Here is a 26,905-nt window from a genome sequence, read left to right as displayed (position 1 = left end):
ATTGTTATTGGACACATTTATTACAGGCAGCAGGTTAATGAGATACTGTCAAGTGGTTTGGAGTGAAAACTGAAACTCTTGAGTTGGTTGGAGTATGCATAAAAAAGCTGTTCCCTTTATTCTCTTTGTTTCCAACAACTTTATAAAAATATTCGTTGGGCACACTACAAACAAGAGTACAGCGATCCTTCCCACTGAGCCGCTCTATTGCCGCAGGCGCGCGGTGAACCGGAGGCCATTTGCCGCTGATGCCCTCTGGCCAAAGGGCAGGAGCTGCTGCCAAGGCCGTCACTGCTGCCCTCAGTGGCACAAACCTCTTCCTCCATCTGAAGGTTGTGACATCCCGCTCCGAATCTTCTGTGTGGGGCCGCAGTCGGTGCAGGGGTTTTAGGAAGCAGGCTGTTGCCCTGCCTGCTCGTGACAAGGTGTTTGCCCATGGTTCTTGTAAATTTTCACAGACCTTGAAAACAGTTTTTTTCAGTTTTTCTGGTTTTTTGGTGCGTTAGACAATTTTGCTTTCATACTGTGGTGGGTTGACCCAGGCTGGATGCCAGATGCCCACCAAAGCTGCTCTGTCACTGCCCTCCTCGGCTGGGCAGGGGAGACCAAATACGATGAAAGGCTCGTGCGCCGAGGTAAGTGCAGGGAGAGATCACTCGGCAATTACCGACACAGGCAAACGGACTCAACCTGGGGAAAATTAATTTAATTTGGTACCAGTCAAATCAGAGTAGGGTAGTGAGAAATAAAAACTGAATCTTAAAACACCTTCCTCCTACCCCTTCCTTCTTTCTGGGATTAACCTTACTCCCGATTTTCTCTACCTCCTCCTCCCCAGTGGCGCAAGGGGACGGGGAATGGGGGTTGTGGACGGTTCATCACACGTTGCCTCTGCTGCTCCTTCCTCCTCAGGGGAGGACTCCTCACCCTCTGCCTGGCCCCAGCGCGGGCTGCCCACGGGGTCACGGCCTCCCTCGGGCATCCCCCTGCTCCGGCGTGGGGCCCTCCCGGGTGCGGGTGCAGATCTGCTCCCCCGTGGAGCTCCATGGCCGCAGGGGCACAGCCGGCCTCTCCGGGGGCTGCCGGGGACCCTCTGCTCCAGCGCCTGGAGCTGCTCCTGCCCCTCCTGCTCTGGGCTGGGGGCTGCAGAGTTGTTGCTCTCCCATATTCTCACTCCTCAGTACAGCTGCAATTGCTCAGTGGGGTTTTTTCCCTCTTCTTAACTGTTCCCCAGAGGCGCTGCCACCGTCGCTGATGGGCTTGGGCTTGGTCTTGGCCAGCGGCAGGTCCGTCTTGGAGCCGGCCGGCGCTGGGTCTGTCGGGCACGGGGGAAGCTTTGCTGCGGTTTGTTTTACTGTGCCTGCGCTTTGCATTTCGGTGCAGAACAGCAGTAAGGTGAATCCCTGGTCACCCCACACGTGGTGTATCAGTTCAGGTCACATAGCGCTTAGCAAGGGGACTTGTGAACTGCGTTCCTCTTGGAAGACGTTAACCAGCAGCTCTGCGCCACACGCTCTGCGGTCCACAATGAGGACTAAACATTTTGAAGCATGGCCTCAAACCATGCAGCTTACACATTAAGGCATGGTGGGGACATTCAGGCATGGAGACTGGGCTAAATCTAATCCAAAACATCCCCCCATTGTCCTGCATAGACTGGAGGTGTAGGGGTCACAGTACGAATTGCTTTGATCTGCTCCCATTGTGCCAAATTATTACCAGCTAAAATAGACATAGTTTGTGTAAACAGAAGTCACCTGGGAGTCTGTGGACTCTTGTTTTGCTGTGTACAAACCAGGCAGTTGGCTCTTACAGACTCTGCGTAGGTACGTAATAACTCTGCCCATGAAAACTGTGAGAGCTTCCGTGTACCAAGAACGGCACCTGCAGACCTCACTGAGCAATCTGGAGAGGCCTGACCAGGGAGGACTCTGCTTCTCTTGGGCACTTGCCAGTGGAGGTTGTAAATGTGCTGTACACACGGAGTAAGCAAAGCCTTCTTAGACCTTTGGAAAGACTTTCATCATCTCACTACAGAGTGTTTGCTGTAGCCAGAAATGAAGTAAAGTTTCCTGTTGGCATGCCAGTCCCTCCTTATCTCTTAGCAGCTAAATCTGACTCCTTCACATTGCTGGGAGCACAGGTGACTTAAATCTATGCCAGTTCTGACTGGCGTGGTTGGCCATTCTTGTGTATTTTCCCTTCTTTGAGCTCCATCACTCATCGTTCTTTCTTTCATCCCATTGCTATGGGTGCTGCCTGGCAAGCCCAGCATTTTTAGCTCCTGGGCTGCCTCAATTTTAGGTGGCCAGGCACCATAGAGGACTCTGTGATGCAGCTCTGCAAATCTCCCACCACCCTAGAGCTGCAGGGTGCTCAAATGCTTTATTCAGTTAACTGCTCAGAGATGCTCTGCTGATACAGTTTGAAAACCATTGGCTCAACCTTTTTGAAAGAGCTTTTGGCACAGTCAGGCTCTGGTGTGGTTTACAACAGTGCAACAGGTTGGGAAGTTGCAGTTACTAACAAGAGGCAATCCGAAAATTTCTCGAAAGCTGCAAATGGGTTTTCATGTACTGGCTGATATTTCCGTTGAGCAAAGCACCCTACTATTGCATGCCAAGTATTGACTGCACAATTGTGTTTCAGGCAGCTTTTAAAATATGTCTGTAAGCATTTTAACTGAAGAGGTCGTGCTCTGGGGCTTTGAGAACTAGGTTGTTTTCCAGTTCTCACCCCACTCTCTTTGTAGGTCCTTGGGCAAGACTCAAGGACTGGTTGATTCTCCCCACTGTGACAACTGGAGTCCCATACAATGTCTAGCACTAGCAGCCCTTGTTGCTTTTCAGGTCCATAGCTGGGAGGGGAGAGGTGGAAGAGCAGACGTCTGGCATTTACAGCCAGGACCAGGTGAGCAGAGCTGTGTCGCTGCTGGCCAGAGCTCTTCTCACGCTCTTGGGCAACAGAGGAGAAACCTCTGCTATTTGAATGGGTACTCCTGAGTGCGATCAGAGCCATTCTGTGTACTTCACAGTGTATAAAGGTTTCTTGCTTCCTCAGGTGTTGGGGAGAGGCTGTTACGCTCTTGAGAAATAAGCTTTTGAAAAGAAATCATGAGAATGTTCAGTACAAGTAAATAGCTTTTGTATAAGTCTTTTTATTGTAGCTTTTGGTAAAGGCAGACTCCCTTTGCTAAATCAACTATGGAGAAACAATGTATTATTTGAGTTTGTCATGATAGTAATTGATTTTTATTTCTGAGCTGAGACCCCAAACCAGCTGAATTTTAGATTGATATTAATTGCTTCCAAACTTGGCTTTATCAGCTTTAGTTTTCTCAGTTTGTTGCTGCAGGTATTTCTGTGGCTTGAAGTACTCTGAAAAATGCAGAGCCCTCCAGCAGCACTGTGTGAGGTTCATTAATCTTGTCTTGACTTTGAGAAATGAGAAGCAAGATAAGGGAACAAAGAATCAAATTGGTTGAATTAGTTGTGTGTGTTTGGAAGCAAAGACAATATTCCATTATTTAACCCAGCTGCTGTTCCCGAAGTCCTCATACAGATGTATAGTGAATATTATTTTTGACAACAGACCTTCTCGATTATACGCCCTCTTGAGACAAGTTGTATGTTTGAGTGAGTCCCAAATCTTGAGCCCTGCTGTGGTGGCCCAAGAGGCTCCTTTCCCCATGGAGCACAAGAAGCGCTGCTGTTGATGGCTGGCTCCAAGATAGGTTCGTTACCTAAAGCCGGTAGACCGGCGGGATGGCTGACTGCAGAAAGAGGCAGAGAAGGTCTTGGGTCTCCTTTCCTCATCCAAACCTGGGGGAAGCAGGAGCAATAATCAGTAGTGAGAGGGAGGGACCCAAAGAGCTCCGTCCCTGAAGCCCCACAAGTAGCTAAGGGATGTCCTAGGAGAGAAGTCGGGGTGTGCCCTCGGTCCCTGTGCTTCCCTTGCTTAGGACACTGGCAGCCAGCAGCGAGGACTGGAGGGGCCAAGAACTGAGCTGTGAGGCAGGACAGGCAGAAAACTGGGCTGAAAACAGAGGTGACTGTTTGGGCGAGGGGGAGGCTGTGCTGGGTGCTTGGAACAAAATAAGCATCCGATGTAATGACCCAAAGTGTAGAAAATGGAAGGGTTTTAGGAAAGAGCTTACGTGCTCCGAGTGCCCTGCCAGTGGGGGTTCGTAGAAAGCAAACAGCTTAAGATTTCTGCAGCGGGTTGCAATGTAAGTGTTTATTCTTATATATACACAAGCTCTTTTCAAAACCTCTCCAGCTTCTACACTTTCAGTCATTAAATAATTGTTTATCTCAACTTCTTTGATCACGTTTCTGTTTAGGTGAGAAATAGCAGGCTAAAATGTCATTTAACAGGTCAGAATCAGCCTAGAGCACTCCTCTTTTCTTGTCCCCTTTCTACGGGAAGATAACTCTGATCCTCCTGTAATACCTGCAGCAACCACCCAGAAAGGTATTTGCTCGTGCATTTCTGTGGAGTCGGACATACTGATTGAGAAGATGTTCCGCAGCGCCCTGCCTCCGCTGCCCGCGTCCCCCAGGCAGGAGCGGTGCAGCTATCGGAGGAGTACGTAGATGAGAGACAAGTGTTTTCATCCCCGCTGTACAAGTGATATAATGTCCTGTTCCACTTGCTGAGCTGATGTGGATGAGTGCACTTTCTCCCAAGGATAATGACAGGCAGAACACACCGTGCCAGGAAAGAGCAAAGTAAAACCCTGCAGATCCCTTATGAGGCAAAACTTAACAGTATTGATTTACATCAGCTGCAGATATGACCACATACAAGCTGTGCTGTTGAACAAAATGAACCATTTTATAAGAAGCCATGCTGGTTGCTGGGTTTGTAGGGTTTAGCTCCGCTGGGAGCACTAAAATACTTGGGGCATTTCTGAATCCGCAGCCATAGACTTCGCTGAGCGTTTCCCACCTGCCAACACCGGGCGCGAGAGAGGCGAGGCGGGAGGGCGTAGGGAAGCAAGGCGTGGTGTAAAGGTTCACTTTCATATTTTTGTGCTACCAACCAAAAATTCTCAGTAGCCAAAAAAGGCCTGCAAAAGAAGTTCTCTCTGCCGAATGCTCCCTCCAGCCCAGGAACCGCCCAGCAGGAGCGAGAGCTGTTATCAGCCTGAGTATTTTTCATATTGTTCAACTTCTTTCTCAGTTTCTAGGGAAACACTTCATAGCACTATATTTATTAGAACGTCTTTCCAAACACCTCCGCCAACACTTCATTAATGGAATTGTTAACCCTGGCTCCAGCTTCTGCAAATTAATAGCGTGCTCCCTTAGAGCCGCTGTGGAGCAAGCGAGACGCGTACGCTGAGATCAGGTCGAGGGTGCAGAGGCAGAGGGGCAGCTCCGGCATTTGTCTGCGTGTGCCGAGCCCCCCCCGGGAGGTGAGGCCGTCACGCTTCTGCGCTGTTTCACTCCACTTTTATTAGTGTGCCCTGAGGAATCTGCGCAGATGAAAATGCCCTTGGCAAAGAGCTGCGCCATGGAAACTAACTTTCTGGTGTCTCTGAGCACATCCTTTCTTCAGCTTCAGTGGCTCTGCACAGAGCGGCAGCTAGTGAAGGTCTGGAAGAGGCTGTTAAAATGGTCGCAAAGCCTGGGGTATCCTGGGGGTACCCCTGGCTCCAGGGCTTGGCAGAAGTGGGCAGCTGCCCTAGAAAGCAGCAGATTGCCCAGAGCAGGGACACGGGCCGAACCTGGCTGCCAGCTTTTGCCCACGCTGGCCGCCTGCAAGGGCAAGGCTGGCAGCTGCAGTGCCCAGGGCTTTCCAGGACACCCTCCTTGACTTTTCAGGGCTGATCCTCAGCATTAGGCTGGCGAAATTCAATTTGTCTCCATGTTTGGGATTTCTTGAGCCAGCCGTGCTCAGAGGTTGTGGATGAGGAGGCTGGGAGGGGGTATTAGGGTGTCTTGAGAGACAGGACTGCTGCAAAACTGGAGCTGTGTGGGAGACACGGGACCAGATTAGCTGTGCAAGGGTTAACGGGGCACCGTGAGTCACTTTGACAGAGCTGTGTTTCTGTATAGAGCAGACTTGATGTTGTCTCATAAACCAAAGGGTATTGACTGTAGGTGGACATCTAGTGGCTTTTGCTCTCCTCTCAGTGAGTTAAAAGGAGAAGTGCAGAAAGACCTGAGGTCCTGGGTAAACATCTCTCCTGGGAATGCTGTCTTGGGAACAGGGCTGCGATGCCCAGAGCTGCGGTGAGCTGTTACCTACTCCAGACCCTGCTGCGGCAGTGCGTGCAGCTGCAGAACAAGCCGCTCACCGCTTGGGAAAGAACATTTCTACTATCTCAGATATGAAAGATGCCGCAGCAAAACATTCTGTGTTATTTGCTTGGCCATGTGTCTAGGGCCTGCTGTCGGGCAGTATAAATGACTGTTGATAGACTATTACCCTGGAGCAGAGTGCATCTATGGTGTAGATAAGAAGTGTGCTCCCCTTCTTGCCTAGTTCAGTCTTTCCAATGCTTATTTTGCCCTTACTCTACTGTGGCAATGAATCATAAATGGATGATGTGACTCCCTGGTCTGGCAAACAGTCAGAGGTCTGAACCTCAGTTGCTGGCTGGATTTACTGTCTTGCCCCATCTGTTAAGTGAGGACTTGCCGTCACATATCCTCTGAGCAGCAGCCTCTGCCTCCCAAAGTCAGAGCATTAAGTAAAAGCAGCTGTTGTCTGAACACAAGCTTTGCCATCTGGTGGACAAGAACCCTGTGGAGACAAAGCTTTCAGGGAGTCTTTGGCTGTTTGGGGGTGAATCCATTGTATGGCATGTTATTTAAAAAAAAAAAAAAAAAAAAAAAAGGAGCAAAAAGAAAAACCCCAACTTGAGGCATCCAGAAAAATGTAGCAAAACAATGGGTTCCTCCTCATCCCATGGGGAGAGAAAGTGCCGTTAGTGCCTGGAACTGCTGGGCTCATTTTTGCAAAAGGACTTGCAAAGAGGCAATTTCAGTTCTTGTGCTTGTATCATAGAATCTTTGAGTTGCAAGAAACCTTTAAAGGCCATCTAGTCCAACCCCCCTGCAGTGAGCAGAGACATCTTCAACTAGACCTGGTTGCTCAGAGCCCCGTCCAGCCTGAGCTGGGATGTTTCCGGGGATGGGGCATCTACCATCTCTCTGGGCAACCTGTGCGACTCTTTCACCACCCTCGCTGTGAAAAATTTCTTCCTTGTATCTAGTCTAAATCTGTCCACTTCTAGTTTCAAACCATTACGCCTTTTCCTATCACAGCAGGCCCTGCGAAAAAGTCTGTCCCCACTTTCTTATAAGCCCCCTTTAAGTACTGGAAGGCTGCAATAAGGTCTCCCCGGAGCCTTCTCTCCTCCAGGCTGAACAGACCCAACTCTCTCAGCCTGTCCTCACGGGAGAGGTGTTCCAGCCCTCTCATCATTTTTGTGGCTTCCTCTGGACCTGCTCCAATACAAACCCTCAGTACAAACCAGGTAACTGGAGGCCAAACTACCTTACCTTTGAGCACAGGCACAGGAGGTGGAGACGTGAAGGGCCTGCCTGTTGCAGGTGACTTTTTGCAGTTGATGCAGTTTCTGCTCTCTGTTGGATCGTTGAAAGCTTAGTATGGCCTTACGCAACTCAAGTCCTTCCCAGGATACGATGCCGACTGCAGGGAGAATTGATCTCATGCTTGCCAGGATTCCCTTCTATATCTCACATCTGAGGAACAGTAAATCTGGAAACTTTTATTAAAAAAAAAAAAAGGCATCCTTGCAGGAAAAAGTGTTAGAAACAGAATATCAACATTGGAGAGGACTGCTGGGGACAGAAGCCGGGTTTCTGGCCCGGTGATACCTGTGATAAATGGAGCAGCAGCTGACCTTTCAGCTGCGCACTGGCGTTGCTGTAAGCTCAGAGAGGCGTGAAGGAGAAAAAGGGCTCTGCTGCTGCTGGTGAGGGGTGGTACGGCGTGAGCAGGGTGCTCTTAAGTATCTGGCTATCTATCTGTTGTTGGGTCAGAGCGAAGGAGAGGGAGGGAATCGAGCAGGCTTTTCCCATCCCAGGGCACAGGAGCTCCTGACCAGAGGAAACGTCATGGCTGTTTTGGGGTCATATCTGTCTTCTGTCACCCTTCCCTAGTTTGGCCACTTCTCATCTCTAACCGTGGCTCTGTGTATTTCTACCTAACAGTAGGCACAGACACTTTCCTTGCTTTTCCAACGCCCCCAAAGCTTTAATGCACCCACTATCTTCTTGTTCATTCGCTGTGACTTCCCCAGCCCAAGTGGGCTCCCTGTGGGAATACTGGGTGGCTGCTCCAGCAGGGTACCAGATAGAGGTAAAAGCAGACTCCACAGTGCTGGGCAAGACCATATCCTGATGACTCCGAGTTCTTTTAAAGAAGTAATTTCCAAATGTCAAATGTGTGTAAATGGTTTATTTCACTTAGTCCCCAGTTCTTCAGCCTAATCTGGAAAAATCACCCGAGATCCCAGTTGGCTCTTAGAGCTCAGGTGATTGCCACCTCCCCGCCCCCCACCTCTATCTCCAGAACTGTATCTGTTGGCATTGAAGTTTCTCTTCAACTTTGCCTTAAAGGCCAGGGCCTGAAAATACAAAGTCTACTTGTTTCCAAAGACTTGTTTCCGCAGTGAGACCACAGGGTGTGGTGATGGGCTGGCTCATTGATCACTGTCTGTAGACTAGTCTGGAGACCTGTCCAGGGCTGGGTCTTCCCATGAACTTCCTGAGAGCTCTGAGGACTTATCTGAGAACAGGCTGTTGCCTACTCAGCAGGGAATGTGATAGGAGAATAAATAAATCCAACAAAACAAGATAGGCAGGAAGGACCTGGTTGATGTTAATTTAGTCAAGAAGTTCTCAGGACTGAAAGCTGCGTGGTGAGGAAGCTGCCCAAGAGCTGTTGCATGTGTCTGAGCAGACTCAAACAGGGGCTCAGGTGTTTGGAGGACTAGGGCAAGTAGAGGATGTCACAGGAGTCCAGACAGATTTTGAGTTCCTCTGTGGAAAGGAGATGGTAGGAGGCACGGGCCATTCCCTTTGCAGCTTCTGCCAGAGAAGCTTCTTTGGGGCTGGTGCATCAAGACAAACCTCCTCCTCAGTGGTAGACATCCCTGGAAAATTAATAGACTGCCTTACTTCTTCGGGAATTAAAATGCTTTTGTGGTATTTTGGGCCATGCTAGAGTGGAAGGATGCATATCTTTTTTTCTCCATTCCCAAGCAGCTGGAATAGATTTGGTCCCATTACTGCCATTATTTGCAATTTCCATTTTTATGGGCCATAATGGGGATGTGATTCTCAGGCAGAGCTGGCAGCTACAATGAAACGTGGGGTTTTATTTCTTCCTGTTCAGCTACTGTTCAGCATGCTTTCCTGAGCCCAGCAGACCTGGGTCTAGTCCAATGCAGGCACCTAGTGTTTTTGTATTGCTTATACTTTTCCCTGTAAGCCATGCTTAAAGCCCTTGTTGATGCTGTCTCCTTGCAGCAACAGGAGGACCTGTTTAGAATTACTCTTGGTGAGACACTGTAAAACAGAAAATTTCACTGGAGCTCAAAGCTTTAAACTGATTCTGCTAACAGCGTCCTTTGCCTGAAATACCTGTTGAAGTCAGTAACAAAGTTTAAATGGCCAGAAAATGAATCAAAAAACAAACTAACCTTCTGTACTCAACCTCAGTTAAAATGCACTGCACCAGCTTTCCAGAAACGTTACTGATCAAGGTTTTCAGTGCTTTGTGATTGGCAGGTGCTATCGTGTTTCTAATAGCCTTGCAGACCCCTAAGCAGAGAATTTAAGCCCAATGGGAACATGCTTCCCTGGTTACCCCCAGCGGAGCAGCCTGGCCACTCAGCACTGCCAGGAATCTGCCGACCCCAGGTTGGGAGCCGGTTTCCCTGCTCTGATATGGAACAAATTACCCACAAAAAGAAATGGTTGTTGTAGTCTGTCTCTTTTTTGACCCTTGTGCCTCTACGCTTTATCGGTCCCTTCTCTGACACTTGAGGAGAGCATGGCGTTTGCAGTGTCATTTTCTAGCTGTATCTAAGATGCTGGGTGCAGGCACCTTACTGCTTCCTTCTTTGCTTGTCTCAAAACTTTACAAATAGTGCCACATGACAGAGCTGACATGCCCAGCCTGTCTTCCTCCATAGGCTTTTAAACCCTCAAACTGAGCCTGTGTTTCTGCTCTATTTTATCAAATCTCAGCTCTCCAGGACTTTGCTTGTTTCCGAGTATGCCTGAGCAGTAGGTTTTATTTCCAACAGTTTGTCATACATTTTGATATGCAGTTTCATGGCTTATTTTCTAGTCTAAAGAACTTATTCGATGCTGCTGACCCTTGAACCAGGACACCATAAGAAGTAGCATTGTGGTGCCTCTGGTTTTATCCCTTTGTTTTCCCATTGAGCTTTTCTTTTCTTCTTTCCCCTCCCCCCCTCACAGTTCTTGGACCAGTTTCCTCAGTCAGTGGCAGGGAAAATTATAGGCCTGTGATATCCAGCATATCAGGGTGTAATTTATTTGCAAGTGATCAGTTATCAGACTGAAAGAGATTTTTAAAATCAGCCTGCACTGAGATAGCGGGAGAGGCAGCGGCTAGCTCCCAGTTGTGGATCAGGCTTGAAGTTCATAGAACCTGTGAGTGGCCAGTGCATAGCTGATGCCACCATGAAACCTCTAGGTCATTTCGCTCCTTTGTGGGAAAGAAGGTCTCTCCCTTCACATTGCTGTCTTCTCCAGGAACGGCTGTTTCTAAGAAACTCTGTCAAGGGCTTCAGCTTCTGCAGAATGGTGTGACGTTCCTCCTGGAAGCTCTTGCACTTGTTAAGCCAAACAAAATCACAACTGAACAAACACTTCCAGAGCTTCTTAGGCTGCCCTCAGAGAAATGTGCTGGTAGTGACTCCTGGGTGGGATCTGGGTTGCATCTGAGTGTCTGCACTTACCATCTACAAAGCAGTCTCAACTGTTTGCTTTTCCTCTTTCCTGCTGCTTGCCCAGGTTGACATCCTCTCTTGTTATTTGAAGAAAGAGATGTGATGAGGCTTTTGTGGAGAGTATGCAGAACAGGTACTTAGCTGGAGCTGTTGACTGAGGTTTAAATAAAAGAAGAAATTTCAGTTCATTGTTCTTGAATCAAGGACTTTCCACGTCCTTCCTTAGAAGGGACACCTATCTGGGGCCTAAATAAGAGAGTGAAGTTCATACAAAGTGAACTGATGGTAACATACTCTGGGGGCGGAAGGTTTCCGGCTGCCACCTCTGGAATTAGCTTTACCAAACTCTGCTCTTTATGGCAAAGCTCAAATTGAGGTAGCAGAGTTGGAAATGCATGATGTCTCAAAGATGACTTTTATCCTGCTTGACTAATGTGTGAGGGTACAGCAAACTGGTTGGGCAGTTCAGAAGTTGTGGCACTGGAGAAAGGACTAAGGAGATGCACCGTTCCCTGGGGACACAAGGCAATCACTCAGTCACGTACTTCAAGGGGCACACAGCTTGGGAGCTGAACAGATGAACTCCACCCTGCTGTGCCTTAAAAAAACTCAGTGGGACATACAGTCCTATGTTGTCTTCAAAAAAGAAGTGAAAGTACCTCCTGCTATTGTCTAGTAATGAATGAGCTGGGAACTGGTTTTGTGTGGCTCAGAGCCACATGGGGTGTCTGGGGGGATGTCTCAAATAAAATGTATTCCAGAAATCAATGTATTATCTTCTCTGTGCCAAGTCTTCCATTAGCAGGGGTAACAAGAAGAAACTCTTTCATTCCTATAGATTCTTGAAACTGGGGTACTGTCCAGGAAATATTAGAAGTTAGACAGCCAATATTGTATTTGTCTTTTATTGTCCAAGGTGTAAGCAAGCAGTGGGAAAAGTACACAGCCTGGATATTTTAACAGACAGCTTGATGCCAGGACTCTTCCACCAGTCTTGGCTGAACACCTCTCATTTAACAGTATTTCCCTGACTGCAAATATTGCTTGCAAGAGCAGAGCAGGACCTTCATACTTTTTGATTTGAAAGTTTTGCAACCTCTAGGGTTTCAGCAAAGATGGGAACAAAGGTTTTCTCTGGCTTGAAAATGAGAACTTAGTAAGGTAATACCAGTAAAGATTAAGAACTGCCAGTTTTGATAAAGAGTTATCTTTGGGGAAACAAATGTGTGTGGATAGGGCAGGGCTTAATTTTTTTGTTTTTATGGGAAAAGTTATAAGACCAGAAAACAAATGCTTTTAGCCCAGGAGAAGCAGCTCACTCTTGAAGAGTAGCAGGCTGTGCATGATCCGTCGCAGTGCATCCCAGTTTTGCACCTGGTTATTGCAGGAGGCATCACACAGATTTCTGTGAGAAATCTGTGCGCGCTGATTATGTTTAGTATGAGTCCAAATCTTGATTTTTCCAGCTCATTCCTGTGCCAGAGGAGGTTATGTCACAGATCTGCATCAAGTTACTCCCTGTTTCTAAACTACTGAGATAAACTTGAGATAGCTGGATGTGTAATGGTGATATTGCTTATGTCTCTGTAAAGTAAAATTATTTTATACAATAATTGAATTACAAACAATCTTGTTCAAAGGTACATACTAGATTCTGTCTTCAACATTTATAGAATTTGGAAGTTAAATGAATGACAGTTAATGGGAATGTTGCTGGGAAATAAGGTGCTTCGTTAAATCATATCTGAGCACAGCTATGTTGTATTTGTCATTTGAACATACAGCCTGCTAAGACTTCTATATGACGTGAGATAGGCAAGAGCCACTTATCTAGAAAATGGAGGATAATCACATTATTAAGGTGGAATATACAGCAAAAATTGTTTTATAGAATCACAGCATCACTTAGGTTGGAAAAGAGCTTTAAGATCATCAAGTCCAACCATAAACTTAACGCTGCCAAGTCCACCACTAAACCATGTCCATAAGTGCCACATCTACACGTCTTTTAAATGCCTCCAGGGATGGCGACTCAACCACTTCCCTGGGCAGCCTGTTCCAATGCTTGACAACCCTCTCGGTGAAGAAATTTTTCCTAATATTCAATCTCAACCTCCCCTGGTGCAACTTGAGGCCGTTTCCTCTTGCCCTGTCACTTCTTGCCTGGGAGAAGAGACCAACACCACCTCGCTACACTCTCCTCTCAGGTAGTTGTAGAGAGCAATAAGGTCTCCCCTCAGCCTCCTTTTCTGCATGCTTTGTGCTGCTTTCATCATCATCTGTTCTTCATTAAACTGATATGTAGTTTGGTACATGCAGTGGACCTATTTCTGAGGAGCAATTCCAATTAGGAACTGATCAAGACATTTCCAGTTAAAGGCATGCTTTATCCTTGGTTTTATTCAGCATTTACAAAGGACAAATGATTGGTACAGCATCTCTGCTGCACTTTGCAGTGTGCCTAAATTCTTACTTATGCCTAAGGCAGAGGTTTGATTTTTTTTTTGTAGTTATATTTAGTAACCTCCTTAAAATGAGTAGACCCTGCATATCTGAAAAGTATTATTATTTTTATATGAAAAAAAAAATTCAGCACATTAAGGGGGCATTGGGAGTAAAATTTAAAAACTTGAAAGTATATTGTAAGGAACAAAACGTAGTTCCAAGGTCCTGCAAACTCCAGGTAGGTGTGTAAGATTGCAATTTGTGATGGCACAAGGCTTTGCACAAGAGCTCTCCTGTGGTAGTTGTTATTGGATCCCAAACAGTAATTGCAGCAGCTGCCCTTCCTCCTTGTAAAGACAATGATCTTAACCTAATGCCAACTTCATAAATTAATTTTAGCTTATATTTTAAGTGACAGTCTAATGGTTTTTAAGGATTGTACTTCCATGCATCAGCCTTGCAGCAATATCCTTTCATATGTGGGTGTGAATTACGTAACACTTGATCTGCTGCTTGGGAAGGAGCAGAGCCAGGGCTTCATCCTTCACTGTATGAACAGTAGAGACGGACGTGGCTTCTGGACTCGTCTGACTTCCCTGCCAGCAGAGAGGTCCTCAGTTTAGGCAGTACCTGGAGACTGACCGGCTCTGGGCTTGTTTCCTACCTCCGTCGCACATTTCCCATGTAACTGTGCAAACTGCTGTCTCTCTCTCTCGAAGTCTCAGACCTTCATCTATATGAAGATCATGATAAAGCATTGCGTTGTTCAGGGTCAGCTTTCAGCCCCAGATCCAATTTCCATCTGGAAAAGGCAAGAACGTCTGCTGGTGTAAGCTAAGGAAATTGCATTGGACCAGCAGAAAGCTCATTTTTTTTCTGACTTTGTCACTTGGAGCCCCTCGTGCCTGGCCTGTCTGCCCGAATCTGGGCAGTCTCTAAGCCCGAGATGCATGCAGAGCTGGGGCCATTGCTCTGGCCTCGATGTCTCCTGAGGTCCCGCAGCATCCGGCAGCACCAGCACGCACCCGCTCCCAAACAGGAGCGCGCTCCTAGCACGTACTGATTGACTGCGCAGCCCACACATGGCAATTTTTAAAACATTTAAATAGCCTGTCGTCTTTGCTTCATCTTGACAATTGATCTTAATCAGTATTATCAGCTGCTTAAAACACTTAATTCTCGGAAGCACTGTAGCATTCAGCCTCCAGGAGATATGTGGAGCAGGGGTGCAGGATCAGTGATGTTATCAGTAGTTTTGTCCAGGGGGAGGTGGCCTGAAGTCTTCATTTCATCATTCATGATCCTACTTGGACGGCTGCGGTTTACAGTAGCGTGGTGCATTTTCAGCCCTATACCATCAGTGAAAGCAAGTCGGTTTGCAGAATGTTTCTGAGGTTGAAACCAGCATAAAAGGAGAAAACCTCATCCCTTCCCATCTGCCCCACTGCCACAATTTATTTGGTTGAAAAAAAAAAAAAGGAGAAGCACTTAAATAAACTAATCATATGATGGAGTTATTTTGATACATGGAATGCTGTTTATTTCTGGCTTGTCAATACTTTAATTAATTTCAATCTGTTTCTAAACCAGAAGTAAAGTACATAATGGATTTGAATCTGTTAGAAGTTGTCCTGCCATCTGCACAGTCTGAAGTGAAGAGGCACGGGCAGTGTAGCATTTGAAGGCAATAAAAGAAATCATGTGCTTCTGGATTAATGCTGACTTCTGATTAATATTTTTAGGTGGCACTAGAAAAGAATATGGTAACAGCTGGAAAGCCATAGATCAAATAATATCTTCCCTATTGTCATGTTTCTGTATTGAGACATGCATTGTTAGCTTTACTCATGAAAGCACGTATCTTGATTTGTAAGTGTTTAACACTCAGCCTCTGATTTTATGCCTAGGAATAATCAGGGGAGTAGAAAGGAGGAGAGGCAAATGACAGCTTATTTGTCGTTAAAGACCTATGTGAAATATCGTTGTCAGCTGGAGCTACAGAGGGGAAGGCCATGGCTTGGTTGACACCAAAGCGGACCCACTCTTCCATGTATTCCCTGCACACTGAGGCCGCTGTTCAATTGAGAAGAAAGCTCTTTTCTAGGCTACTACTGCTCCGAGCTTTTAATCTTCTTCAGTGAGAATTACACACGTCCCTTGTTATGAAGGGCGCACTACGGTCCCTGGCTACCTCCAGGAGATGCTCCAGGTTACCTCTCCAGTTTGGAAACGGGTCATCCAGCCTCCTTTTTATCAGCTGTGCTCCTCTCTCCCCAAAAGCAGTGTCTTATTTATTCAACCCTCACTCTTTTTTCCATCTCTCTCACTCCTGCTGGAGTGTCTGTGCAGTGCCCAAGGTGTTCTCAGCACCGAGCTGTTTCTTAGTGATTTTTTTCCCAGTGCAATGGCAGGGAGGTCAGGGTGTGACACGTATAACGAAAACCAGAGGAGCAATGTGCATGGTCTTACCAACACGACTGATCTATGCAGTTTAATTGCTGCATAAAATATGCAAAAGCACTTGAGGTCAATTAGAAAAGTTGGGGTGTTTACAAGAAAGTAGAAATTGAGCTTGAAAAAATAATTACACTTTTTTTTCCTTCACATTAATGACTTTACAGAAAAGCCTTTTAAATGTGTTCCATATATGGGTTTTAAGCATTCATTCCACATCAGTATTTCACCTTTTTCCTTAAGTGATTTCTATATTCCTACTAACCAACAATCATTTTGTCTGAATCTCATTTCCTCATAATAGCAAACCCATCAATCTCTTCTTTATTAAACAGGGAAGCATGCTTGGAAGCCAGAGCACTCAGATTTGATCAAAGATGTTATGCAAACCATTGATTTTAATTTACAGCAATATCCACTTCTTTCATTATTAACAGCTTTGAATTACTGAGCCTGAATAATTAACAAATATTCCTACTTGATGATGGATTATTCAAAAGGCAGATGTACAGAAACATAGCCCAGATGAACACCCTTCTTGCACCCCCAGTGCAAGTGATGCGTATGCCTATTTAATGCTCCCCAGGGGAGCAGTGCAGCGTGGCACGAGAGAAATACTGTTTGGAGAGATCTCCCAAACGCTTCCGAAACTATTATCGCAGCAAATGCTCCATAGACGAGTGTGCCAGTGTGTGTTTCTGACCTGCTGGTCTCTGTTCAGAGCCCTGGGCAGTGGCCAGCCAAGTCAAATGATGCAGAGCAGGATGCCACCACTCTCAGGGCAAGGGTGCCTGTGTACGCCGGCTGGGAAACCTCAGCACCCCTCAGCCTTCAGCAGGGCAACATCTGGTGAAATGTGGCTCAGTGGCATTTCCAGAGATTGTTTTGATGAGTAAAACTCAAAATCTCTGTGCACCAAAGGAGGAAGACCCGAGGTGGGTAATTCTCTTCAGTGTCTGTTCACTTGCACAGCTCTTTGCAGCTGACGAGGCTGGAAGGGATGGAGGTCTCTGTAGCGGGGAATAAGCTTGTTCGCTGAGGAAGGTGTCTGGGAGCACAGAGCAGAACTAGGCGTCACCTGCTATTATGGTCCCTGGCCTTCACGAGCCCAAATGAGAGGAAAACATCTGGGATTCTTAGAAAAGGAGATGGCCAATATCTGCCTTGCAAGGACAAATCTCCCTTCCCCCCAAAACCACATCCTGGTGCTCTGGGTGTCATTGCTTAGCAAAACCCGGGTGAAATTCGGTGCCGATCTCCCATTCCAAAGCGCCAACTTCAGAGTTATGACTTCCTTGCAGCTGTGGCAGTTTGCTCTTCAAGGCAGAGGATCCTGCTGCCGAGGAAGAGCACAGAGGTGTCGGCAGCTATTTCTGTCGTAGCTGCACGATGAAAATCATCATTTCTCTCCGCCTCCAGAGCCCTTTTCTCTGGTCTCCCTCAAGCTCCCTCCTCCGCCCGGTCCCGCAGAGCCCTTTGCCCACCCCGAGGCGTGCACGGAGCAGTCGGCAGCACCTCAGGGCTCCCGCCTTGCCCCTGCTGCGCTGCCTCGCCCGGCTGCGCGGCACGTGGCTGCCGTCGCCACCGGGCAGGCGGCGGTGGAGGATGCGCCTCGACGGAAGGGACACGGAGCGGGCGCCATGCCAAGAGCCTGTCCTGGGGCCTGGGCCGTGCTTTTGGTGGCGATAGCAGGCGGCAGCCTCGGCGTTTGTGGGGGTTTCCTGCAGAGGCACAGCCGCTTCCCAGCGGGAGAGGAGGGGGCGGTTCTGACGCCCCAGGCATTTACTCTGTGTTGTAGCCGTTACTCTGAAACGTTTACGTCGGCCTGGAAACCCGTTGCCTTTAGGGTCAGAGCAGCTTATTCAAGGAACAGGTCAAATGCAAACGCTTCGCTCCTCCTCTCTACCTCCCTCTGTGGGATGAGGCCCCAGGGCATCTGGACACCAAGCGCCTTTCCGCGGGCAGCACAGCCACCAGCCTGGGAGCCGGGGGGGGGGGCCGGGGTCTCTCAGCAGGCAGCCTCAGACCCCTGGGGCTTCCCCTAAAAACGAGCCAGCAGGCTCGGCCGCCAGCCCCCCCCACCAGGCACCGCATGGTGGAGCGAGAAGCTCCATCCACGGCCGATGGCCAGCTCACCGCCCCGGGGGGCTCGGGCACGAGGGAGCTGTCTCTCCCCCTCTGTACACACTGCGGAGTGCAGATGCACGGTGCTCAAATAATGCGCCCATGAGACTCGTTTAGGGACGGCAGAAGGACGGGCAAAGCTAGATAAGACGAAATATAAATCTAACTCAGCCTGCCTCTGTACAAACCAAACCATCATCATCCTCTTTACCACCGTGCCAGCAGGTATGTGCGGCCGTGCTCGCTCTGGAGTAAAAGGAACATCTTTTGTATGGTGCTATTCAGCACGGCTGGACGTTTTGTTTCACCGGCGCAGCCACGGAGCGACGTTAGCCTATTGTGAAGGCTTATGTAGACAGGTACAATTACAGCTCACGGCGAAGGTGCCTTTGATCCCGGCATCCCCATTGTTCCTGAGGCTTTTCATCCCCCCATGTACCCAGCTGAAGGGCCTGTGGCTGAGACCTGCCTTTGAAGTTGTTTCTTTTCCATTTCCTTTTAATTTTCATGGTGTCTTCTGCTGATGAACGTTATTAATGAAGGCTCTGGCATTCAGTTGTGCTGAAAATACGGGTGCTTGGCAAGTGTCTGACCCTCCACAGCTGTGCAGTAGCCATCTGCAGGAGGAGGGCAAGTGGTGGCCAGAGCGGTCTGTGCGGCTCCAGCAGAGGGGAATCGCCCGGTGCATCCCGCTGTGCGTGGTGCCCTGGGGGAAGGACCCGCTCCCGGCTGCTTGTCCTTTTCCAAAGCTCTTTGCTGCGGTGCAGGTTCATGTGGCAGCAGCTTCCTGCCTCCCGCAGTCTCCAGTGCAGGACTTTGCTCCTGGGGAAAATGGTGTCTTTCAGAGAGGATGTATGTGGAGATGGATGGGAGAGAGGGAGAGTGATTTCCAGCAGGGGGAAGGAGTCACATCCTATCCTAGGAGCAGCCATGTGGCCAGTGACTGGTTCTGTAGCATGGCTTGGCATTTAGTGTTAGGAGAAGGAATTAGATGCTAATTACCTTTAGTTCTGAGGAAAGAGTCTCTGTATACAATTTGGGGTGGTCACCGGTGATTGAGAAACACAGAAACTGATGCCATTTGCTTGATTTTGCATTTAGCATCTCTACAGAGGAAAGCTGCCCAGAGACAGTGCTCACTAGCTACTGAGAGTTCAAACGACAGACCAAAGAGAGGAAGGCAAAGGAATCCACCAAGAGCTGTTAAACACAAGCCCACTGTGACACAGACCTTTGCAGCATGAGAGAGCAAGCAAGGGAGGCACTGCTCTATGCATGTAGGCATTTCATCTCCTACAGGCCACTGTCAGAGATGGTGATGGATGAGGCTGATCCTTGTGATCAATAGGGATTTTCTTCTGTCAGATGGGAGGAGGTGTGACTGGATCAACGTAGGCAAATTGAAGGCAGCAATTACGGTGTAATTGCAAGAACTGCAGCCACAAAACCCACTCATTGCAAGAGTTGTCCAAGAATTAATGACCCAAGGCATCAGGAAGCAACATTCTCCAATAAAATCTAGGAAAGCCACGTTTAGTTCAGACAGAACCTTGTCAACATTTCTGAATGTACTGAAGGGTTTGCCCAGAGCTACCAGCAGCTCAGAAGGCTTCTTGTAGCCTTAATTGCCCTCACTGAAGTTGTGCTAAGTTCAGTAGACAACTCTTTCTAATTAAGTGCAAACTCTTTCAGATGCTGAATAAAACACATCTTGACTTTGCCTTTCTCCTATCTTAGCATCTATAATTGGCTTGCACAAAAGTAAGTGTCTTGCTGGATGCAAACCCGTGGCTCCGTCTGACCCCTTCAACATGACACTAGAGACCTTCCTCCATTAAGCAGGAATGGATTCACTGACATGAGCACTGAAAACTGGCAGGGCAAAAGAAGCACTTGTGCCTTTGCCTTTGCCATCTAGGCTGGGACCATTTGTTCCAACACAAGACAAAACCTGCTTCCTTACCCTTCGCCCTCAGCCACCCATACGCCCTGTCCTGGTACACTGGTTCCCCAACAACCCACCTCCAGCGGGACACGTGCCGGGCAGTGCTCGGGGACTTTTTGCCCAAAGAACCCTGTAGGGAGGTGGGATACACCCAACTGTCCACTCTACCTGATATTTATTAATCTCCTGGTTTTAACACAGAAGATTATCTCAAATTAAAAGCTACCTGTGCTCTCACAGGTGAGAAAGCACTACTTGGCATATGGACATACGTTTTATGAAGCTAGGGTATGCAATTGCCTTGGATCTCTCTCTTATTATTGCCAGAGAAATGCACTTGTTTTTGAGTCTGCATATATCTGCCTAGTGCTGTTTTTCCACAAACCTAGTGTGAGGCCAGAGCATCTCCTTCCTTCTTCTTTATTTGCTCATAAAAATCCTCACCCATCTGGATGAATCTATACCCAGTGATGTATTTCCTTGTAAAACACTGGAAATCACGGAATTCCTAAGATATTGTTCACACTCAATATGAATAGTCCAGCTTCAGCAGGCTGCCATCTGACCCACTGGTGCAACTGGCAGCGGGCAAGTCATACTCAGAGTGGCATTGCTTTTAGGGACAAAAATGCAGACTGTGATTAAATGGATGTTCCGCAATGCAGGTTCAGGGTGAAGTCAGTTGCTAGAAGCTTATTAAAATGGCCCAGGTAGTGGAGACAGGACTTCAGCAGTCTCTAATCTTTTTTAACTTTGTCAAAATCAGGAGAATTCAGTGAGGTAAAGTGTAAAAGTCTGGAATGTATTTAGTAAATAAAAAATGACCCCAGAGGAAGTCAAAGTAAAACAGAATAACAGTTCAATTTTTCAATTACCTGAACAATCTCACAACATTAATCCTGGGTGCTGAATACCAGCTCTGTATGCTGTGAAGAAATTTCCCTGCTGAATTAGTGTCAAGTGCTGTTCTTAATGCCAGTTTATTTCTAGCCACATTTGATAACATGAACAAACACCCGTTCTCACCTGTGTAATGCAACAGGGAAAGTTATGCAAGCAGGCGAAAGTTTAGGATGCATTTTGTTGTGGTACATAATTAGAAATAGCCTAAAAGGAAAAGTTGTTCAAGAACTTCGTAATAGAACCAATTTTGTGAGTAATTGAACACTATTTATTTCATGCTGTTTATTACATTCCTTGTTTTGCAGCTCCAGAAAAAAAAGGATTTCTTTTTTAAACATTTAAGAGGATATTTGCAGAAATGTAGACTTAAAATACGTCCAGTGTATTTTCCTATTATCCTTCCTTTTTATTTTCTTTCTCTTGATTAACTGAGAGAAATTATTAATGTCATGATAGGGGGAAATTGGGTACTTCCTTTTAAAAAAAAAAAAAGTTCTTTTCCCTAATTCTGCAAAAATTACCAAGTGAATGAGAAAAAAACAAATGCCCCAGACTCTTCTTCTGGGGCACAGAATGAATGGAAGAGAGGACAAGGGCAGTGATTATACAGAAGGTTTCAAAATCTGAGGTGTAAAACGCTGACCTTGAGCAAAACCTTGGAAAAAAAAGGAAAAACAAAAGGCATATATAAAATATATATATTCCACATATAAAATAACATTATCTATTGAGAAGGGACTTTCAGAACCGGGCACAGTGCAACCCCGCTCTCTGTGGTACGTGGCAGCTTATCCGCCCCGGGAGACACGGATGGCCGGGGGTGTTGCAGGTATTCTCCACCTGGAGCCTTTCTGCTGATGAACACAAGCCTACAGCTTTCCCCATGAATACGCAACGCTTACCGGTCTCGGTGGGAAGGCTGCCTCGCTGCGACGGGTGTGGGGATGCTGCTGCTGCGCTCGCCAAGACGCGTGCCCATGCCCGGCACCGCTGCACTGCCTGGGTGTTCCCTTCCCGGCCCTGCTGCAGTTTTTTCTTTTATTTCCTCTCCTCTTTTTCTGTGTGCTCACCAGTTCGAGTGAGGGCTTCGGCGCAGCGGAGAAGATCGTGCTGCTCACCTTCATCTCCGCCGTTATACTGATGGCCATCCTGGGGAACCTGCTGGTGATGGTGGCCGTGTGCCGGGACAGGCAGCTCAGGTGAGCCCACCCAGCCGCCACCGCCTGCCCTTCCGCGGGGAGGCACAGGGGAGAGTGCCCGCCTAAAAAGCCGCCTGCCCGCCGCCATGAGGCGTGTCTCTGGCCGAGCGTTGCGCCACGGCCACGCCAGCCTCTCGCGCTGGCCTCAGCGCATCCCCGCTCGGATTCACACCGTGGCGGTGGGATGGGTTTAGTATCCATCCTCTACGTTTTTAGCACTCTCGGCTTTAAAAAAACAGATAAATTGGTGAAAAACAGTGGTAAGCAGCAATTCTTTGGACGAGCAGCTTGGCCTCTACCCTTCTCCCATCTCAAATTTCCTAACAAGCCCATCAGAAAACCACACAGGTTAAGGTCCTGTCATAGGTGTACTGCACTGCTGCAGCTTGGCAGATGCTGCCAGTGATTTGGGGGGGTCACAGGCAAATCTCCCGTCTTGAGGCTTGCTGCTACCCCGGGAGCTGTCAGACCAGCCTCAGGAGCAGAGTGAGAGATTCAGCAGCCTCTATTCATATTCTGCGTGGGATTTTTAATGGATTTAATTCTATTTTATTGTTATGATTTAAAAAGTACTCTTCAAGTTAAAATTACAGCTTCAGTCTAGATTCTTCTTAGCGCTTTCTGGAAGGATTTTCTCAATTTACAAGCTAAAACAACTCCCCAAACTCTCCAGTGCAAGCTGTGAGGCTGAGCCAGGTGCAGAGGCCTGTGAGCATCTATTTGCCTCTTCTGTGTGAGCAGAAAGGTGTATTTATGCAGGGAACACGGTCGATATTTACCTGTAGAAACCAGGAACGAGCTAGGGGTGACCATATAAAGTGAGGAGTACGTTAGAGAGGACCTTTCAGTGTGATGGAGCAGATCAGACCCAAACATAAGCTGAAATCTCTGTCCACATGTAGAAGATGCTGCACGGAAACCGATTTTGTGATCTGTCTTGCAGGAAAATCAAGACCAATTATTTCATTGTTTCCCTTGCCTTCGCGGACCTGCTGGTGTCAGTGCTGGTGATGCCGTTTGGAGCCATCGAGTTGGTTCAGGACAACTGGATCTATGGAGAGATGTTCTGCCTGGTCCGAACGTCCCTCGACGTCCTGCTCACCACGGCATCCATCCTGCACCTGTGCTGCATCTCGCTGGACAGGTATGAACAGAAGAGCATAGAGAATGATTATAGTTGCTTTGAGTTTCTTCGGTGGTGTTGCTCGTCAGCAATAGCCAAAGGGCAAATATGAACCTGCTGGGATAGATACAGCAACGAATCTCTCCCGGTAGCTGATTTAGGGGGGAGCGCTCTGAATCCTCATCCATGCAGGAAAACTCGCTATCGACAGAGCCAGCCAGGTTCACGGCTGCTTTGCGGCACAGCTGTTTGCATTACTGACGAGATGTGGCACAGTTTCTCCGTCAAAGTAAAGACAAGGCGCCTTAAAGACGTATCAAAAGAAAAAACCTGCAGCTGTCGCGGACGGAGGCGCATCGTGCACAGGACGTTGTTTTAGCAGGGACCTTGCTCTCCGTTGTAACGTCGGGTGCCGCTCGCTGCCAGGGCTGCAGGGAGGCTTGGCTGGTGCAAGGCTGGATGTGTTGTGCTGAGCCTCGTCTTCCCAGGGACTGAAACGCTAAATTATCTGGCTTTCTCGTCTCAGAAAAATATTTGACATATCTTTCACGCGCTGTCAGAACTGCTCTACAGGCAGATGGAAACCAATGCTACTAAATGACACATTCTGGCATGTATTACTAGATTATATGGAGAAAGAGTAAAACGAGCAAACCCCCCTAAATTCTATGGACTGTTTTTCTAAGGCATCCATTTGCACATCTCCGCTAGTGACTGCTAAAAAGGAGGCTTTGTGGGAGATCCTAAAAGCTTTCTTTTCATTCAAACCTTATTTGCAAAATTAAAATGAAGGCAAAATCCTAAATAATTTGTGGCAAACAATTCTGTTTTACTGTTGTCTGCGGTTTTTCAGGGTAAGTGGCAGAACTTTCCATACAGAATAGCAAGAATTTTTATAGGATAAATACTTAGAAGAAAACGTTTTGACCGGCTATTCTAATAAGCAATATTTAGAGCTTTCATTTGAGTTCTGTGCAGAGGTTTCAGTAATTTTAAAAATGCTATTACTTAGTATTACTAATATAGCCAAAATAACCATAATCATTCTCGGCATCATGACAATTGATATTTAAATAGCATCTTCCATCCAAACAGTCTGTACCCAGCCAGACTTCAAAAGGTACTTGATTAACTTCACTGATGGGCAGCACTGGGAGGCAGACGCACCGGCACATGCAGTATTGTACCCAGAGAGCAGCTGACGTGCCATAGCTGCAGCGTGTTTCTTTTTCTGGAAGTTTAGATAGCTGGAACACAAATAGGAAGCTCATTATCTTAAAAACGTTGACAAATTGCCACTTTGAGCCAAGTACCAGTAAAGCAGATGTTAGGCACTGCGCTCTGGTTGTGGCTTTGTTATATAAAATGTTGGGGTTTGTTTCTTCTCTTTCTTGTTGTTAATTAAACGTAGGGCGTTGTGTAGAGAAGGGGACTGGAAGGGAAAATACTGCTTTCCCCCCACCCCTTCACCCCCTGATCCCTGACACCCGCAGGGGATGGGGAACCCCTGTGTGGGGTGCACGGAAGGTTTCTCCTACCTGTGCCACCCTTTGCCATGTCATGAGGGTGAGCTCCTGCCGCCTGTCCCCGTCGGTCCCCGTGCTCCTGGGGCAGCCTTGCCTGAGGGTGTCGAAGGCATCGGGGCAGCCTTGGGACTATGGCTGTCAAAATGCGTGGCTCAGAGTTAACGTTTTAGCGTTAAATCAGAACAGAGATCACAGCTTTATACAGGAAGATTTTCTTTCTGTAAACAGTCGTGAGGCAGAGTTTGCAAACACCCAATTCAGTAGATGGAACTGGAAATGGAAGAAAAAAAAACCCGCACAACCAAAAAAACCCGAAAAAGAGATGGATTAGATTATTCTGTACTAAATGAAACATTCGGAGCGGAGTGTGAGCACCTGGAGAGGACTACAGCTCTGCTCTTCCTTCTCTGCTCTTTTATTCTCTGCCCAGGGAGTCTTGAATTTTCTCTGCCAGAGGCGGAGCTGCCACAGCAGAGGGTGAGCATCGCTGCCTGCAGTCATGCCTGGATGATTCCCCTTCTTTTGGACAGAAGGAAATGGGAAGCTTAGTCTGGGGACCCCAACTCCATTCACCCATCCCAAGCCAGTGCTTTAATCACTAGAATATTACACGGAAGAGAACGGCTGTCTTGAAAGAAAGCAGGAGCTGTAACTGTGTTTTGGAGGAGACGAATTCTCTAAGCTTGTTCCCTGTGTGTTCCGAGAGGGTTTGGGGAAGGTGCAGCACCCCTGCACTGGGGTCTGAGGCTGATGGGCACTGCGCATGAATGAATCTCCTATCAGCATCGCTCCATTTAAGCAGCTCGACCTTCTGTGGTAAAACTATCCTGGTTTTAAAGATTTCTGCTTACTGAGTGTGTTTGAAACTGTTGCTTGTACAGAAACATTCTTCCCATTCCTGCAGGATTAAAAAGATTTTTTAAAGTAGAAGGAATAATAGACACACACCCCCTGGCTAAAAAAACCCCACATCCACCAATCTTGGTACCAAACTGATTGAAAATAAGTGAAGGTCCCAAGAGGTGGAGATCATCTTAAGTGTCACAGGAAAAAAAAAAAATCTTTCAGAAAATCCTTATAAACATTTTTCTCACGAAGGCACTGACAGAGATAAGCCCCCCAATATTTGCCATCCCGCCAGTATTGGCCATGCTAGACTAAACAGCAGTCAAATTGCTTGAAAAGAAGCCGAGGGTGAATTCATTGAGTGATGGGTGTGCTGAAAACCTCTGCAAGTTGAGGGGTGAGGGAGCAGAGCTGCACTGTCTGGGATACAGAAACACAGTGGCAATCTTTGACAGCTGACAAACCTGATTGCCGGATGTCAGGGAATTATTTCAGGCCATACAAATGTTCTTTCTCTTTCACATGTGTTTACCGTACATGTGCTGTTCTTTGCTCTCAGGCAGAGCAAGGGGAAGAGAAAAGGTTGTCCAAGCCAGTGGCTGGATGCAGCTTGACATGGATAATTATTGCAGCCTTTACCGTTTGCTTGGTGCTTTCATGCTGAAGAATGATGTCCCTGCAAACTAGTTGCGGTGCTGATCTAAATTTTAGGTATTTCTCTGGTACTGTGTTTTTCTTGTTTTGCTTCTCAAAATGGCTTTAACTGAGCGCTCATTAGAGCAACGGCCACCACACACAGCACCCTTAGCAAAGCACGAACAGCAAAATCCCCGAGACAGGCTGCTCATCAACAAAGGTGCTTGAATTTGCCATAGAAACTTTTCTCTATCGTATAATCTCTGCAGAGCAGCCATTCAGTCTTGCTGTAGAAGTTCATCTTGGGTGCTCTTTTGAATCCGGGGTAATCATTTGGAGCTTTGCCACTGACATGGAAAAAGCCAGGACTTCATCTTAGACATTTCAAAAGATATATCTCTTCTCCCAGTGCAAAAAGACACAATTATGCCTGCGTGTGCTGACAGTGTCAGGTGAAAGAGGAAGCCCAAGATCTCTCTGTCTCATGTGAAGAGGAGAATCTCAAGTCAGCTGCGTGGCTTTCAAACCGTCTGATTCGGTACCAAGACTACGGGCTTCTGGGTCCTTCCAGGACCAAGTGCCAAGTTTAGACTACCCACCACAGTGCTCTAGACAGCTGTCCTGTGGCACTGGACTAGCTTTCCTGAACTGCTGTAAATGAAAATATCATGGAGGTGGGTCAGTTCCTAGTCATCTTCCTCTCTTAAAGCTGTATTTCTTCCTCTGATGGATTGACTGACT

The 26,905-nt window shown here is 47.4% G+C and overlaps 1 protein-coding gene across 1 annotated transcript in view; it reads left to right on the top strand.

Moving 5' to 3' along the window:
- The window catches only part of HTR4 (5-hydroxytryptamine receptor 4), a gene marked incomplete at both ends in the record, with an annotated part of 145,046 nt that overhangs the window by 49,550 nt on the left and 68,591 nt on the right, over positions 1 to 26,905 (top strand). Inside the window, 2 exon segments of the mRNA XM_082006449.1 lie at positions 21,908 to 22,033; positions 22,977 to 23,177. Coding sequence (XP_081862575.1) covers positions 21,908 to 22,033; positions 22,977 to 23,177 — 327 coding nt within the window.

Source organism: Phaethon aethereus (assembly GCF_964289735.1).
Source record: "Phaethon aethereus genome assembly, chromosome: 14".
NCBI lineage: Eukaryota > Metazoa > Chordata > Aves > Phaethontiformes > Phaethontidae > Phaethon > Phaethon aethereus.
This window is presented reverse-complemented; position numbering and strand designations above follow the sequence as displayed.